General features: G+C 40.2%; 2 protein-coding genes across 2 annotated transcripts; both read right to left on the reverse strand.

Moving 5' to 3' along the window:
- Positions 1 to 836: 836 nt before the first annotated feature.
- On the reverse strand, positions 837 to 1,799 carry LOC138384064 (olfactory receptor 51E2). The gene has a single exon (XM_069469332.1). It carries the CDS (start codon positions 1,797 to 1,799, stop codon positions 837 to 839), a length of 963 nt encoding a protein of 320 aa, XP_069325433.1.
- A 7,624-nt stretch (positions 1,800 to 9,423) lies between these two features.
- Positions 9,424 to 16,489, reverse strand: LOC138384065 (olfactory receptor 51F2-like). Its single transcript, XM_069469333.1, has 2 exons — positions 16,293 to 16,489; positions 9,424 to 10,673 (listed from the first exon to the last, which is right to left on the reverse strand). The coding sequence occupies exons 1-2, from the start codon at positions 16,299 to 16,301 to the stop codon at positions 9,738 to 9,740; spliced, it is 945 nt and encodes a 314-aa protein (XP_069325434.1). The 5' UTR covers positions 16,302 to 16,489; the 3' UTR covers positions 9,424 to 9,737.
- Positions 16,490 to 18,366: the final 1,877 nt, after the last annotated feature.

Raw genomic sequence — 18,366 nt, forward strand, 5'->3', positions numbered from 1 at the left:
TCAGCACACATACAGAGCCATCAATCTTACCACACAGCAGAAAGAAAACAGAGGAATCATACAGGCTGAGGAAATAAGCGGCAGATGTTACAAAGGAAGCAATATAACATGGTAGTTTAGTAACTGTATTCAATTATCAAATTTAATTTCAAATCTTGGCACAGGACCCACAAGTTTGTGACTTAGTTAAGTCCCTTTGTTAATATAAGCTTCATTTCTCTCACTTGTAATGAGGAGACAAAAATGGCACCTACCCATAAAATTGTAACTATCATATAAAACCCATAAAACACATGTAATAGTGACCAGAACATTGTAAGCACACAAGATGTGTTTGTAGGCATTGTAATTAAGGGCTTATATAAATTTCTAGGTAATGCATAATAAACCAGCTGTGAGGACCGTAGCAAGCCCTGCCTTTCATAAATTGTCAGCTTCGTTTCCCCCACTTTAAAAGTTGTACATGTCAGCTAAACAATACCTGCATGTTAAGGACATTTAGAAAGTAGGGACAAAACTAAATCATTAGTAATTTGAGCACATTTTCTCCAAGGCATACACTATTTTTCAAGTAAGTTACAGTCATGTATCTTTATTGTTTTTTCTTTATACTATAAGCATGTTTTGTTTTATAGCAGTCTTTAAACCACATAATATTCCATTAATATGTGTTATTCCACAGAATATTCTATGAAGTAGATGGGCCATACTTTAGTTTACTATTCCAGCCATAGAAAAGCACTAGTGTGCTTGTGGGAAACTGGAATTAAGCTATTGTTAGGAAATAATTGTATCAATCAAGCCAGTATGGATAAGGGGAAGTGCAGTGGTGAGGGTCACTTGCCTTCCACAGCCTGAAGGTCCTTGTCACAGCTGATCTTGAATAAAGCCAGCACCCGTGTTCGGATCTGTTTGGTCTTGGCACCGTAGATGATGGGGTTGATCACAGGAGGCAGCAGCAGGTAGATATCACCCATGACAATGTGCACAGTGGGATCAAGGCTGTTTCCAAAACGGTGCACCACTGAGAGGCCAATGAGTGGCACGTAGAAGGCCAGAACCACTCCGATGTGTGACACACAGGTCCCAAAAGCCCTGGCCCTCTCTGCCTTGGAAGGCAGTTGAAGAACTGTTCGTATTATAAGAAAATAGGACAAGGAGATGAACATGACATCCACGCCCATAACCAGAAGAATGGCAGTAAGACCGTAGACCACATTGGGCAATGTGTCTGCATGGGCCAACTTCATCACATCCTGGTGCAGACAATAGGAGTGTGAGAGCACATTAGAGTGGCAGAAGGCCAGCCGCTTGATGAGCAGAGGCAGTGGGAAAAAGAAGAGGGACCCACGGACCAGGGCCACCATGCCAATCTGGGCTGTTACCGTATTGTTGAGCACTGCGGCATGGCGCAGTGGGTGGCAGATGGCCACATAACGGTCAAAGGCCATGGCCAGCAGGATGGTGGATTCGATGGCGGAGAGGGCATGAATAAAGAACATCTGGGCAATGCAGGCCTCAAAGCTAATCTCCCGGGAGTCAAACCAGAAGAGGGCGAGGATCTTGGGCATGGTGGATGTGGATAAGGCCAGATCAATGGCTGCCAGCATGCAGAGGAAGAGGTACATGGGAGCGTGCAGGCTGCGCTCTGTTCTAACAATGAAGACCACGATGCAGTTTCCAAACACTGCCACGGCATACATTGAAAGGAGAGGGAAGCCGATCCAGAAATGGGCTTCCTCCAGTCCTGGGATACCGATAAGCACAAAGGTGGCATGTGTGAAGTTGCAGGAACTCATAGCTGGCACTAAGGAGGTGGGACTGGTGAGGGTGCGTTGCACTGGCAACCTGTGGGGACATGGAACACAATCAGAGTCCCCTGTACACCTGGGACTGAGCATCCCCGCTCTCTCTCCCCTCCTGTCTCCTTCCACTCCCACTTAGGCTCTTTCATATGCTCTGAGGTCCTCTTCCAAAGGGGAAATGTGACAGCTCAAATTCATTTTTCAATCACTACTGTCGATGCCCAATTTTTTAAAAGGAAACCTGGGATGACTAATGCTTATCCCAAAATGCAGACGTCCCAAATTACCTCAGACTCTTCCTCCTGGTCCATATCTTCATAGTCTAAATACTGGGTATCCCTTTTCTCAGAGAAGTGTTAAGAGATACCCTACTGGGGACCCCTTCAGATAGGATTGTCTTCTTCCTTCCTTCCCTCTCTTCCTTCCTTCCTTCCTTCCTCCCCCACTTTTCCACTTATTAATTCATTCTATAAGAATTTTCTTATATGACCTACTATGTAAAAGGCTATTTTCTAGGTGCTACTGATACAGAGATGAAAGACATTTCCCTTGCTTTCTAGATGGGTTGCCTAAGGTGGAAAATAGACAAGTAACCAATATATTAGAGCACTGTGGTAAGTGCTAGCATAAGGTGTGCAGTTAATGAACAGGAGGAGAGGCATGAGCAGAGAAATCTTCCTGGAAAAGATGATCCTTCTGTTTAGTCTTGAAACATGAGCAGAAATTAGAGAAGGGAATAATGGATGTTCCAAGGCAGTGGGGATAGGAGATACTTTCAGGATTTCAGGTCCTCAGAACTAAGATCAGCAAGGAAAAAAAGAAACAACAACAGCAATTAAAAAAAAAAAAAACCTGAAAAGAAAACAAATAAAAACTGAGAAAAAACACCAAAAGTCCATCTCTTAAGGATTAAAGGAAACTTATCAGGGGTCATAAAATCAAAGGTAGTGGCTCCTTCTGATGACTTCTTCAGAGATGAAGGGGCTGGCAGGACATGTGGCCTCCGGCAGATCCTAGCTGCCTGGCATGGTCCCTGTAAATCTCTTCCCTCTGCTCCTGACTGGTGGATACCTCCACACCTGAAAGCTGCCTCCAGGGGCACTCCCATTGTCCCCAAAGAGAGCTGATCTGTGTCCTGGCTTTGGGAGAGATATTATTGATTTTACAGTGATGTTCCTAGAACTTTGTTTTTCCTGGAACCTGTACCAACAAGTCATGCATGTCAAGGGAGACATTTCTTTTTTAGAAGTCCAGTGTTGCTTTGTCCCAACTCTTGACCCCCACCTAAACACCTGGACTCTGACATCATCATCAGCCTCTGCTAGGTACCCTAGGTGCCCTGCTGTTTAGGGCTAATTGTTTCTAAAGAGCCATGGCTTGACTGCAAGAAGCAGAGGCTCTGACTCTTGGAAAACAACTCTGCAGGTGTTTTCATTGATTGTATTCAGGTTAACCTGTTTATCCCTCCCAGGATTCTTCTTCACAACTCACCTGGGTCCTTACAGCAGCTGGGAAATGCCCTTCAATTTGGCCTTAGTGGAGAGGGTTTAGAGACCAGTGATCTTAAAACACTGTATGATAAAATGAGTACTAAAAGATTTGAATTGGATTCTTCCCATCTTGAGTAAGGAAGAAACAACAGATCCAGGGTTCAAAGATGACAAAAGCAACACTTCTGGCCTCTGTTTGCTCTTCTCCATCCTCAAAACTTGTACAGAAATAACATCTACTCTCCTTGACAAGTAACAAATCCCAGATTTGGCTTCCAGCTGCTCTCAGAATGTGAAAAGCCTTTTGGAGCCAGATAATTGCATCCTTCAGTGAGATACAAGACAGCTTGTATCTTGTATCCATCCGTCCATCTGTGCATCCATCATAGATACCCTGGGGATGAGAATGCAGGACTCTAAACAAATCATGCTTAAAATTATGAGACTAAGCTAAGGAACCTTCCCTGTAGAGAGGCCAGATCACAAGACCACTGTGTCCAAGAGACATGGGGCTTACGGTGAAGGAAAAGGCAGGCATGGAGGGGTATGAAGGGGATTACAGTGACATAGTTCCACTTTCTCAAGGCCTTTGCCCATGATACCATGTGCAGTGCTGACACAGCAAGGGGCTCTGTTGGCCACAGAGTCAGATACTTTCCTGACTCCTCTCTCTGTAGAGCACCTTTTTATTTTTCTGGCACCTGCACTTCCTTACTGAAGTCTAAGACTTTGGGCCATCTCTAGCTCATCTTCCAAGGAACTTTTCCCAGGATACCACGTTTCCCTCTCATGTTGTCTGGCCTCCTACCTCAAGTGACTTCTTGCTAGACCCAATTTAAGCTTCTCTTTGTGTACGAATGTGGCTGCTGCATTCATCTGCCTTTCTGGATGGTTAGCTAAGGCTCTGTGACATTTCTTCCCAGCCCATGAAAGTGTGGATGGGACCATGAGGGCTTCTTCCCATCCCTGCCATGAAGTAGTTTTTGGGGTCTTCATGTCCCTTAGGATGACAGGAGCCTGAGGCTGCCTGACCCCAGGTGAAGGCACACTCACCTGAGAATGGAGCAGTCCTACTTAGAGAGAGCAGCTGGAACTGATTTCCCCTTCTGTATTAGGCTGTTTTATAACTACTCAGAAGGCCCATGGGAACAGCCATGGGAGTATGAGCTGAGGCCCCAGGGACTTGGCCGACGGAGGGACAACATCTCTGCATCTACGTGTGTGCCGCTCCCACAGGCCCCCCACTGCTCCTGTGCAGGGGGAAAAATCCCAAGGAGCCCACGGCCTCTGCCATTATTCCCGCACTCACACCTGCAGGTCAATCGACAATCTGTCCCCTCTCTCTCAGGCTAGCTCAAGTGCCCACTGTCAGCCACAGTGTTAGTGTGTTTCCTCATTAGCTACTGCCCTAGACACAGCAGGCAAAGTGGGAGAATAGTCATGGTCCTTGGACTCTAGGAGTTTGCATTATCTCTAAAAATAAAAAATAATGTGGCCCTATAGTTCAAAATGGGGACGTGCATGTCTTCATATCTTTCCCTAGCTTTTCTTCTGATTGATAAGTAGTCCTTAAGGTAGGAAAGCCACTCTTTCTTGTACCTGTGTTACAAGTGAAGAACAGATGAGATGAAGGCTCCTTGCCTGAGGTCACACAATTAATTAGTGATATTATTGGTTGGAGAACAAGGTATTCTGACTTTTAATTATTCACATTCAATAAAGCTTAACAAGGGCCTACAATGTCATAAGCAAAATAGACTAAAACATAAAAAACCCTACCACTACCTTCTCCAGAAAATATCCCCAGTACCCCATGACTCTCTTGTCTCTCTTTCCCAGCGCAGGCTGTCTTTACTCAGCACTTTATTCTGCTCTGTCTGCCATCCTGTTAGAGTGTGCTCACACATGAGTCTACCTTGTCATTGTCACTATAATCTCTGAAAATAGAGACAGAATTACTTCCTTATCAGTCAGCCACCAAGCATTTATTTAGCCACCTATAGCTGACAATGGAGTTAGTTCGTTCATTGTGTAATAAGCATATCTGCAATGCTAGTCTTGTTCAGGCATTGTGCTGAGTTTAGGGGCTACAGAGGTGAATAAGACCAAATCTTTGCCTTCAAGGTGCTCATAGACACCTACACAAATAATCTTGAGGTAATATGGATGAGCAGTGAATGCCACAGATTTTTATGAGAACTTGAGAGGAGGCATTTATTCAGTCATGGCATGGGCCCCCAAAGAGGGTATTTCAGTGGAGAGAAGATCATGGAGGAAAGAAACAGAATTCTCTATGGGGGAACTATTACTAGTGTGGCTTGTCTGGAGGTTAGAGGCAACCCCAAAAGGAAAGAGAGAAATTGGAGAGGTCAGTGGATGTGAGCCAGTGGCAGGTTGTGAACTGAAGGACTTTATCCTGTTGGACTTGGGACGTGAACACATAGTTTTAAGCAGGGACATCACAACTAGACATGTATGTTAGGTTGCTATTCTAGAAGCCATTGGGAGGGTGAAATTGGGGAGGATAAGACTGGGTGTGCTTACAAATTTAGTTATGCAAGACATAAACTGAAGAGAGACAACTTCTCTTCATCCCTCACATTCAGTTATTCAAAAAATCTCATCTGCTTTTCCCTCTAAAAGTATCTTGAATGTTTTCTCTTGTTTCCATCTTCATCACCACCACCATGTCCAAGTAGCTACAACAGTGGCCACGTGGCTAATAGTGCTCTGGCTTTTAGGAAAATATTTGATTCATTTTGAGCTTGTCCACCTTGGTCAGAGCATAACATTTGCTCTGCAACCCACTCATTCCCAAAGTGTCCAAATTACCCACTTGCTAGTGATGCAAGTATCCAGGATTATAGGACATAGGGCTATCAATGGGTTAGCATGCATGGGGTGAGGTGGGGAACAAAAATCTGCAAAGTGGTGTGAGCATCTCGGTTGTCTGGTCCTCAAGTTTGAAGTTCCTTCTTCTCTTTTCCATTTTTAGGACTCTGAGTACCTCCATTCTTCTTCTCTAGTCCTATGTTTTCTTTTTCCTTCACTCCTCCCTTTCTCCCTACCCCGTGCAGTGTATGGAAACAACCAACCAAACAAACAAAAATCCAGTCTGTAAGCCCTCATCATCTCAGCTTCCCCATCTTTCCCTTTTGGACTTGCCTGTAGCTTCTTTGGATTTTTGTTTTGCTTCGCTGTGAGTCAGGGGTATGTAAGAAGGTTGATCCATGGGGTATAGGTGAGGGACCAGAACGGGGCAGAAATACACAGAAATAGACTGGCAGTTTATTCAAAATATAAATCACCTCTCTAAATGGCCTCCTAAAGTATTGTTTTTACCTACACTCATTAGTGTCTAGATAAGGCAAGTTTTATGCTGGAAAAAGGGTGAAGGAAGACTGCACAAGATTAGGGTGAGGCTATGTTAGGCCGTATGAGCCAGAGTGAACTTTTCCTACAGAAGGGCAGCACCTGGTACTGTATTCTCTAAAGTGTGTTGCCTCGTGAAAATGTATCTTTAGAAAGAGACTAAGAAGAACTTTCTGATATTAAAGAACTTTGTTGTCTTCTTGTGTGCCTTCCAAATCCTTATGTATGAAAGATGCTGTTTATTTATTCATTAGTTTAATCAAGATTAAAAGCTGCTATGGGCCAGACACTAGGGATAGCATTGTGGAAACAACAGTGAATAAGACTCAGTCCCTGACCTTGAGAAGTGAGCTCAGGGTCTGCTGTAGGGGAGAATGGTTACAACACAGCGTGGAAAGGGTTGTGATGAGGAAGAAGGATGAGGTGCTGCAGGAGAACCTGGAAAGGACACCAGGCATGCTGGAGAGGTCAGGGAAAGTCCCTGAAGGAGAGTCACTTCTATTCTAAGTCAGGGGCACAGAGAGTGAGAGTGCTATGAGTGGAGGTAATAGTTTTTACAATGGCTGGAAAGTGACACAAGGCATTCAGGATTAAGGAAGTATAGGTTGTTGTGCTTGGAACATTGTACAGAGGGAAGCAATGAAACTTGAGAGCTAAATAAAGCCAGACCACTTAAACATTTCATTATTTTTACTATGTGGCAGGCCCTGTTTTAGGGGATGGGAGACAGCATGAGTGAAACAAGTTCCTCATCCTCAAAGACCTTGTCTTGTGATGGGAAGACAAGAAAAGAAATAAACGTATGTGCAATATGCTGAGGGATGGAAGTGCTAAAACTTGACAACAAGGCAGGTAAGGATGAGAATGAATACAGATAGGGATTAAAGGAGAAGTGCTGTCATTATTATTATTATTTTAAGGTCAAGGGCCTTGTCACAAGGTACACTTGAGCTGAGACCTGCATGGAGTGATGGGGTAAGCCATGTGGGTCTCTGGGGGAAGAACATTCCAGGTGGGGAGAACAGCAAGTATGAACTCTGATGCTGGAGTATGCTTGGTGAGCTTAAGAAAATATTTGGAGGCTAGTGTCATAGAGTGGATCACGGGGAGAGTAGTAGGAGATGAAGTTGGGATGCTGGAGAGAAGTCAGATCATATAGATCCTTATAAGCTATTACAATGACTGTAAATTTTCCCTGGGTAAGACAGGAGGCTATTGGAGCATGTTGAACATTATCTTTCTTGTGTGTTAAAATAGTCATTCTAACTGCTGCAGGGAAAATAGACTATAAAGCAGTGGACGAAGGAAGGTCCACTAGAAGTATTTATAATATTTCCAGTCCAAGATAATGGCTTGCATGATGGTGGTAGTAGTAGAGGTGGTGTAAAGTGGTTGAGTTCTGGCTATCACTTTTGGGAAGGAAGGATAATTAGGATTTGCTGATAGGTTGGATGTAGCATAGGAGTGACAGAAAGGCATCAGGCATAACTTCAAGCTTTTTGACTCAGCAACCTGAAAGGTAGAGTTACTGAGTGGGAAGACTGTGGGTGAGCCTGTATTTCCCCTGAAGGCAATATTAGAATATGGTTTTGGATGTGTCGAGTCTAAGATGATTATGAGACATTCAAGCAGAGATACTGTTATGTAGGCAGTTGGATGAGTCTCGACTATAGATATTCATTTGGAGTTTGTCAGCATGTAGATGGTTTTTAAAGCCATGATGCTACTAGATAAGATGACAAAAGATGGCAGCATGACAAAGAAAAACATCTGAGAACAAAGTCCTGGGACATTCTAATATATGCAGATAAACATTAACAATAAGTAAAATTGAGAATATTATTGTAAATATGCTGATTTAACTGATAAACCCTTATTAGTAAATAGCCAGTATTGTAGTCACTTACTAAATTCCCTGTAGATATGAATGACTACTTTCTACTTCCTTCCTTGAGCTAACACCAGCTATAGGGTCTATCTTAAATGAGCGATACCATTGTATCTTTGAAATAAATGCTTTGAGAATTAATGAATACATCCAGGGTGAAAATAATTAACTTTCTGGATTAAGCCATTATGAGATAATTATGCCACAAATTAAAAAAGTTCTAAGTAAATGACACAAACTGAAATTCATGTGCAATTCATAGTCATTTTCTGTTTCTGTTAGGGCAGAAAGTTGATGGAGGCCTGAGAGAAATTCTGAAATACGCTTAAGCTGAAAAGTCATCAGGTAGAAGAGTATTAATATTTGTGAGGTCTAAAGATTTTTGATTTGGGCTTTTCTTCTCTAATTTGATTGAAAATTTCTAGAGGATAGAGTTTTGTTTTGTTAATTTTTTTTACTTATTTATGTTCCCTAGTACAAATTATATGGACTAATATATAAGTATATGTACAATTATATACCTACATATAGATATATATTATATATATTATAGGCAGCAAGATAGCATTGAAGTTAAGAGAATGAGGGGGCCTGGAGTCAATTTTCATGGATGGGCTCTGCCCCTTACTAGCTGTTTAAAGAAGCTACTTAACATTTTATGACTCAATTTTCTCATAGGTAATAGAAGTAACTACCTTATAGTGTTGTTTTAGATATAAAATGTGTTAATGCATGTAAAAAAACACTTAGAACTATGACTTGTCAGAGGAAATAATGAATGTTAGTTAAAATTTTTATTACAGTTAGAAAATCCTATTTCTCAGAAAGGAGTGACATTTTCATAATGTGTCACTCTGCTGCAAAGTGTATGAGGTAAGAATAGAAAGGCTATTGGCAGGGATAGAAGGCAAGGACATTTGGAACAAACGGTGATGAGGAGGAGAAATTCTAGACATAAAGCTTTAGGTTGTTCATTTCTCCAATTTTTATGTTTCCACTTCCTCATCTGTAAAATTAAGTGGTCAAACTAGCTGATGTTCTAAATAGATTTCAGCTTTAACTTTAAATGATTATACACTTAGCTTTAACGAGCACCAGTTTTTTTTTTTTGTTTGTTTGTTTTTAATTGATAACATGACCTGGAGTAGACCATCTTGAAGCGTCCATCTAGTGCTAGGAATTCTATAATTCTGTTTCTTTGGAATGGAGAATTTTTATCACAGCTCTACGAATCTGTTTTGTCTTCACACTGTAGATGATGGGGTTCATTACAGGAGGGATCAGCAGGTAGGTGTTAGCAATCAGAGTGTGTACATAGTCTGGGGCTTGTTTCCCAAATCTGTGAACAAAGGACAGACTGATCAAGGGAATATAGAATACAGCAACAGCCACAATATGGGAGATGCATGTGCTGAAAGTTTTTTTCCTCTCTTCTGAGGATGCAATGCTGAGGACAGTCTTAATGATCAAAACATAAGAAAGGAGGATCAGGACTGAGTCTACACCAACAGTAGAGACCATGGCAGTCAGCCCCACTGCACTGTTGATCCTGGTGTCTGTGCACGAGAGCTTCATCACATCGGGGTGGTAGCAGTAAGAGTGGTGGAGCACGTGGCTGTGACAGTAGGACAGCCTTTTAAGAAGTGCTACCATTGGTGTCAGCATTAGGGTCCCCCTGATGACAATTGCTACTCCAATTTGAGTTATCCTGGAGTCAGTTAAAATGATGGCATACCTAAGAGGATTAGAGATGGCCACAAAACGATCAAAAGCCATGGCCAACAGCACTGAGGATTCCATGACAGTGAAGAATTTAATAAAGAACATCTGGGACAAGCAGGCATTGAAGCTGATCTCCCTGGCATTGAACCAGAATATCCCCAGCATGGTGACCAGAGTGGATATGGACAGGCCGAGGTCAGTGGTGGACAGCATGGAGAGGAAATAGTACATGGGCTCGTGGAGGCTGGGCTGAGTGACGATGGCGAAGAGAATCAGGCTGTTTCCCGAGAGGGCAGTTGCATAGAGGAAGCAGAAGGGGATGGAGATCCAGGTGTGGAAGGCCTCCAGCCCAGGAACACCAGTTAGCAGGAAAATGACGGAAGGGGATGTGGTATTCTGCAAAGTTGACATGCTGTATTAAAAGTACAGAACGAGAAGAAAGTCTGAAACAAAAAGCTATGTGTATTAATCCAAATAAAAATAATTTTACTGAACAGAAAACTGACCAGAAATGACTGCCTTACAGCAAGAATATATGAATGGCTCATTTAAATTGATAAAAAGAAATGTAATATTTCAACTGCTATAGTGTGTACCTTGTTTTTTTGAATTTGCCTCAGTGCACAATTTTTTCTTCTCCACAGCCCTTTGCTGACAGCTATGTTGATACCACGTGCCTTTCCTCTTACTCCTCTAGCCACAGATGATTGAACTAAAAATAGACACTTTACCTCAAACTGGCCAATCATATTTCATCCTCTCTGGCATTTTTAAATTGTAATGAAGAGGTAGCAGATTTGTTTTCTGTGTAGCTGGCACCAGAGGAAAATACATTGAGGCTGTGAAGCAGAAATGCGGCATTGGTCATAGTGTGGAAGGCAGAGAAACTTACAGACAATTTGGGAAGCCAGAAAATATTGAGAAAGAGATCATTATAACACCACATAACATATATAAAGTGACAAATAAGTGGCTTAGGCACCCATGCAGTAATGTGCAGGTGTTTTCAGCATCTAGCTATTAAAGAGACCCATCCAATGTGTTACCTGCTCTCACATTTGGGAGAGATGGAAAGTTAGAACACAGACCTCCCACCAGGCATCCCCTGATAGGACGTGCTGCCGTGGTCAAATGTAGTTGTCTTTTCAATCTGCTTAAAGACTAGCTCTCCAGAATGGATTTTCTCCATTTTGTTAAGACATACTTCTTAGGAAATACCTAATATAACGCTATTGTTTTGCTTTGGAGGGAAAAAAATACAACTTTATTGCAAACATCCTATTTCTTTCTTTCTTTTTCCTTTTTTCCAGTGAGAAGATAATTACAGACTAGGCAGATGAGCATGTATAAGGTGGAAATGGGGGTCTGGGGAAAAACAGAGATGAGGGCTGTGTCTGGAGAGGACTCAATCAATGAGAGGTAGCCAATTTTAGGGTAACTTTTTTCAGGATAAAAGAAAGGGTACTGTGTGGCTGATAGGAAGTCTTGATAAATGAGAGAATGGAGGGGAACCTAAATGTCTCTAGACCCACACATCCACTCTGATAAAGTGTCACCTCATGGATCCTCTGAAGAAGTCTTAGTTAAAAAAAAAAAAAAAAAGGAAAAAGTTTAACTGACATTAATAGAAAATTAGAGGGAAAAACCGAAGTGTTAAGTTACATGAGTTGACCAAATAAGTAAACTATAAGTTTAGACTCTGAAGTTTACAGTAATGAGAGTGTCCTCAGGGCAGTGTTGAAAATAATATCAGAAATGTATGACCAAACCTCATAATGGAAATAAGATTAATAGTTAATAATAAGGTATTGTATATTTCAAAACAGCTATGAGGGTGGATTTTAAATGTTCTTATCACAAAGAAATTATAAATATTTGAGGTGATGGATATGCTAGTTAGCCTAATTTCATCATTCCACAATACATACATGTATTAAAACACCACATTTTACTCCATATATATACAATTATTTTTCAATTAAAAAGAAAATAAAATAGTTTAAAAAACAAAACAAAAAACAACAAAAAGGAATTAACAGAAACGAGGCATTTGGTAAGTTTGTAGTATTTAGAGGAGAAAGCTTTCTATAGAAAGCTGTGCTTGAAAGATTTCTGTTTTACATAAGTCAAGAAGAAGAATTCCAAGCCTTTTTGAATACCATATGTAAGAGTTTTGAGCAATAATACACTTGCAACATTTCTTCCCTTGACCTTGCCTTGTGCTCTCAGGGACATTTACTGAGTACTTACTCTTTGTGTAGTGCTGTGTTAGAAGTTAAGGGATTATACAAACAAAACCCCTTTTAAGGAGTTTATTAGAAAGTAAGAGCAAAAGATCAGAACTGTTTTTCAATAACTTCAATATCTAGTGTACAGTGATGAATAATAAAACTGGTTATGGAAGTAGAGAAGGCTCCATATATGTCGATTAGCGCTGGCTACAATGATTTTTATTTCCTATGCAATGATTGAGTTGTAATTTTTGTCATTGAGTTGTAGGAAATTTTATATGAGATCATTTAAAAAAAATTAAACTACTATCTGAATATTTTGTCTTTCATCCTAATTTCTTTATGTCTTGCCTTATATTATTTCAATAATTGAGTGTATTCATTGCCTATTTTCATTCTTTTTGGCAGTTTTTTCTTCCCTTTCTTGCTGAGGGATTATAAACAAAACAAAACAAAACCATAGAGGATAGTTTGGCCTGATCTGTGTTGAGCCTAGCAGAAGAGAACTCAAATTCCTTCCTCCCCCTTACTCTACAACCATATCTTCCCACACCCTCCCCTCATTCATGCTGGGCTCAGAGGCAGATGATTCCTTATTCCTTTTCATAGGCAATAACTCCACTTAAGCTCTTGGTCATCCATCACAAACATTTAGTTAAGTTCAATAGCAAACATACACAGCGAGCTCACCCTGCCTTGTGTCAGCACTGAGGATACAAAACAAGTAAAGTAACAGTGGTTTGGTGCCTGAGAGAACCAAAGAAGTTGTCAGGAGCAGAAAACCTCATGCTTATAAGGTTGAAAATCTTAATCTTATAAGAGTTTAGTGGATCTTACTAAAAATGAAAAGTGACTAATTCTGAACTTCTACTATATGCCAGAGAGAAATGCCCCTAGTTGTGGAGTGCACAAGGATAGCATGTATCTAAGAGGTGAGACAAAGAAATAGTGTGGAGTGACAGGTTCTGAGTGTGTGCATATGTGAACATGTCTGCGTGTGTGTCAAGAGGAATTAGTCTGAAGAAATCTTAACAGAAAGTGTGATTTATGACTGTAAAATTTTGATGGATGGATGTGAGCTTACAAGGATAAAACACAGGACAAGGGTGCTCTCGACAGAGATACCATGAGCAGAGACGTGAATGAAGGGATAACACAAACCAGTTTTTTGGACAAAAAACTATAAAAGCATTGGTATACTGGAGCTTTAAATGTAAGACTAGGTGCTGTGGAAGATGAAGCTAGAGAAATCACCAGGATCAAGTCACAAAAATCTTGAGTTCCGTGGAAAGGATAATGAACTTAGATTTCAGTGGCAGAGCATCAAGAGCCAAACATTCCCAAATAGTTTATGAATAAATAAACAAATCATTCACCATCTCTTAAAATTTAACTCTAACAAAATTCCTTTCCTTCTTTAGTATCTTGTTTAGTACTATTGCTTCCTTTTTTTGCAGTCTAAAATACTCAAGTTTTACTCCAACTCAATAACGACAACTTCCCGCACTTTTCTATAGATATTTTCAACACACTCAGTTCAACCAAGATACATTGAACAGCTCTCATAATTGGTCTCTGCTCAGACAGTGAGGGGTATAAGGCATAAACCCTGTTTCCCTCTCTATTTTTTGCCACGTCTTTTATAAAGACAAAAAAAAAATTCCTTGAAGAACAATCTGCTTTTGTTTATTGTTCCTTCACCTTCAGGAACAATCTGTATTCTTTCTCTAGTGACTCTCAGAATACCGTCCAACTGACATCGCCTGTGACTTTCTAAATGCTAAGTCTGAAAGTTTAATTTCAGGTTTGTTTTTCTCTCCCTCATCTCAAATTTTGGCAATGTTGACCTCCTCCTCCTTGAAACTTTCTCCTGCATTAGCTTCCATGATTTTTATTCTGTTTTTCTTTTCTTATTTGTCAAATAATGTTTTTGTTCTCTGCCTTATAAATTGTGGGGTTTTAAATGAGTCTGCTTTTCTTCTAAGAAGTTCCTCTTCTTTTCTTGCTCTCCATATATTCTCCCTGAGATATATTAGTTATTCCCATGGCTTTAAATAGACTTATCCAGATGACTCATAATTCTGCAGTCTAATTATGGCATCTCCTGAGTTCTATATTTCAAAAGCTAGCAGAATCTTTAAAGCTGTGGCAGTTTCTGGGCTTAACCTTGAAGGTGGTAATGCAACACGGAAATAGAAGAAGACAATCAAAGCTGTAATTTAGAAAAATAACCAGCACCAGTTTAAAGAACAAATCAAAACTCTCTGCTTCAAGTGGTGAATAAAAGGTGAATAAAATATCTACCCCTGAGGGACATCTCCACCCATAATCCCTCAGCCACCTCAACCTCAACACGAGTGGACAGACTCCGTCCTTCCTCCATTTCCACCCTGGCTCTTCGTCCTGTGTTTCATTGATCAGCAAAGGGCATCAGACTAGTAAATCACCTAATTCGAATTGCCCCCCACCAAACCCACACCCATACCCGCATACACACATACACACACACTCTGCTCTCCCTCTCTCTCATCCCCTACATACAAATATTCATTATTTTTCATTGATTCTACTATTGAAATGTCAAAACCTGGGACATCGGTAGGTCTGTATAAGAAGGCTAAGTAATAACACTTTGGTGGTAGTGGGTACTTAAAGCTGTACGTCATTGCATTTTCATTGTATTTAAAAAAGAAGAAACTGTTTATATCAAAGACTAAAAGGGGACTAATGGATATTAATAGAGTGAGGCACTAAAATTCCCCCAAGCTACTTTTTTGTAGTGCCTTCACTCTCAGATCTGTCCGACCCATTCTCTCCAATCTATATACGCTTTCATTTTCTCTTGTGTGAAATGAGCTATAGTCCCTTGACAAATTTTCATACCTACGCAGATCACAATGATGCTCTTCTTCCATTGTGCTGTTATGAACTGTAGCTTGTGGCTATCTTTAACTGTTGAATTAGACCATATAGCATCATCGATATTCTCCAAGCCTTCGCCAATGACATGGCTATCGTGTGTATGGCCAAACTGCTCAAATACTAACCAGTTTTGAGACCTTGTACGGCAATAATAAAAGAATACTCGTAACAATAGCTACCATTTATTGAATACTTGTTCTGTGACCATTATGGTGATAAGTGCTTTATAAACATTCTTTTAATTCTTACTGTAGCACCGTGTGGCAAATATTATTGGATTCACTTGAAATTCCCTTCTCTTAGAAAGAAACTGAGTATCAGAAAGATTATGAAACACGGACAGGTTCACACACAACTAGTGAACGTCATAGCTGGGATTCTTAACCCAGTTCTTTTTCATTCCAATGCTCATGATCTGAAAAACTATTGCGTCAATAAAATCTGCAAGTAATGTAAACTTCCTTTGATCCAGTTTCCTCCTTTATAAGATGGGATATGCACTGTGTTAATAGAGTACCTGGCATGCAGTCGGTGTTCAAAATTGATAATTTTTCATGTTTAGTAAGAATCATTGGGCTTAGAAATGAAGTTCACTGACCATGATAAATACGGTGCTTAGTACACTGATTAAACCATTTGACTAATATCAGGTTATCCATTCCATACAAGGAGAACAAAATGCACATTCTCTACATATTTCCTGGGAATAAATAATTCTACAAATTTTACCATCCTCCTCAGCCCACCATCCCATTTATCTAATCTAATTCTTCACATTGTAAGGAAATTATTCCCTGTGGATAAAAAAGCGCAAGTCATCTAGAATTAAGCATTTTCACTGAACAGAAACAGTTTTACTTACAGAGCCCATACAGCAGTTCTGCCTGTCCTTCTCGGGCTGATTCCGAAGGCTGAGGAGGCTTTAAATTCCAGTAGAGGGCTGAGCTTATAAAAGGACTTATTCCAGCCTTGGTGGTGACAGGCACAGAGCTAAGAGGCCAATTCCTGGTGGTGGTGCTAACTCACTGTGTCTCCAGGGTATCTGGAGGTTCCCAGAAGACTTCTTTTGCCTCCTACAGTCTTTTTTATTTGTCCCATTATGCAATTACTTATGTGGCTATGTGCTTTATAGGCTGATGTAGCTTTTTGTTCGTGTCCCATTTTATTGAAGAGCTTTTTTCTTTAACAGCTTTATTGAGATATAATTCACATACTATAAAATTCAACCGTTTATGATAATAGTTTTTAGTGAAGTCACAGAGTTGTGCAAAAACCATCATCACAATCTAATTTTAGAAGATTTTCAGCACCCTAGAAAGAAACCACATAACTATTAGCAGACACTCTGAAGTGGATTTTTTAAAAAATGAAATGCTATACCAACTTGCTAAAAGGCATCTCCTACTATAACTGTGAGTCACACCCTGCCCCATAACTCCTTAGCATCTGTCATAACTCACGGCAGTGCTGTTTCATTAGCCTACCTGTGATTCTTAGCAGCAGCAGCCTCTCTCTTACAACCAGGAAAAGTAACTCACTTAACATCTGTGTATATATCCAGTAAATATTTCATAAGAATGTCCTATATTCCAAACATCACGCTATGTGTTGGAGATTGAAGGAAAAAAAAAAAAGAACATAATGTAGTTCTTACAGTCCAGGGTTTTATTGTAGACAATAGACAGGTCAAGCAATAATGACATGTTAGTCAATGATAAGGTTATCTTGGAGGCATGAAACAAGTGCTTGGTAAATGTAGTGGATAAAAATCTTGGTCCACAACTTAGGTGTGCAGAAAATACAATTTTATTTACTTTGTTGTAATTTGACCTATTTTCTATTTTTAAGCCCCAGCCCACTAGGCAAAAGAAAATTAATCACACTAATTTGGGGTTCTTCCTGCTTATGTTCAAATCTTGATTATCTTGTATTACACCCAGAAATTGGGGTAAGTGGGTGCTGGATTTGGCCAGTGATATCATCTGATGTGAGGTTACTATTGCTCTTGTTAGTCTTTAGTAAATAGTATGCATAAGTTGCTATAGATCACACATCTCTCCTTATGGCCTCTTTAGATCCTCAGATATTCCCACCATTCCTGGACTGCTCTTGGGCCTATGGGTCTTTGAGTCATTATTGATTGCTGTCTCTTACATCCTCCCTTCAATCCACTGGCAAATCTTGGCAATCTCCTTGAAAATATAACCAGAATTTGATCACTCCTCATTATCTTCAAAAATGTCACCTTTATCTAAGTCATAATTATCTCTCACTTAATTTCAGTAGTTTCCTAATGATTCTCCCTGCTTCTATTCTCTTCTCCTCCCACCAAGTCCATTTCACCACTGAAAATGTCATAGCCTGAGATAGTTTGTTCTTCATGCTGTAACAAAAATAATAAACAACAACAACGTTTTATTGTGCATTCTATATCAGAGATCCTATGCCAAGTGTTTGTGGTAGGCAGAATAATGGCCCCAAAGATGTCCACATGTTAATGCCTGGAAATTGGGAATATCTTACCTTACATGACAAAAGGAACTTTGCAGATTTGGTTAAAGACCTTGAGATGGGGAGATTAACTGGGTTAGCTGGGTGGGTCCAATCTATTCATATGAGTCCTTAAAAGTGAAGAACCAGACAGAAGACAGCATGAGAATGATTTGAACCACCGTTGCTGGCTTTGAAGATGGCAGAAGAAGGCCACAAGCCAAGGAATGTGAGTAACCGCCAGAAGGAGAAAAGAAAAAGAGATTTATTTTCCCCTAGACTTTCTATAAAGGGATGCAAATTTTTACCTACACAACTCTAAGATAATATATCTGGTAAAAGAATCTGTTATTAGTGATTTATGCAGCTACTGAGGACTAAAGGGTTTAAGTAACTTACTTAGGTCTCTCAGTTAATAAGTGGAATAACCAATATTTAAAGCCTGG

This window comes from Eulemur rufifrons, chromosome 6 (assembly GCF_041146395.1).
Source record: "Eulemur rufifrons isolate Redbay chromosome 6, OSU_ERuf_1, whole genome shotgun sequence".
Classification (NCBI taxonomy): Eukaryota; Metazoa; Chordata; class Mammalia; order Primates; family Lemuridae; genus Eulemur; species Eulemur rufifrons.

Bases quoted from the DNA above. Each gene is read 5' to 3' on its own strand.
- LOC138384064 (XM_069469332.1), bottom strand. From the start codon at position 1,799: ATGAGTTCCTGCAACTTCACACATGCCACCTTTGTGCTTATCGGTATC.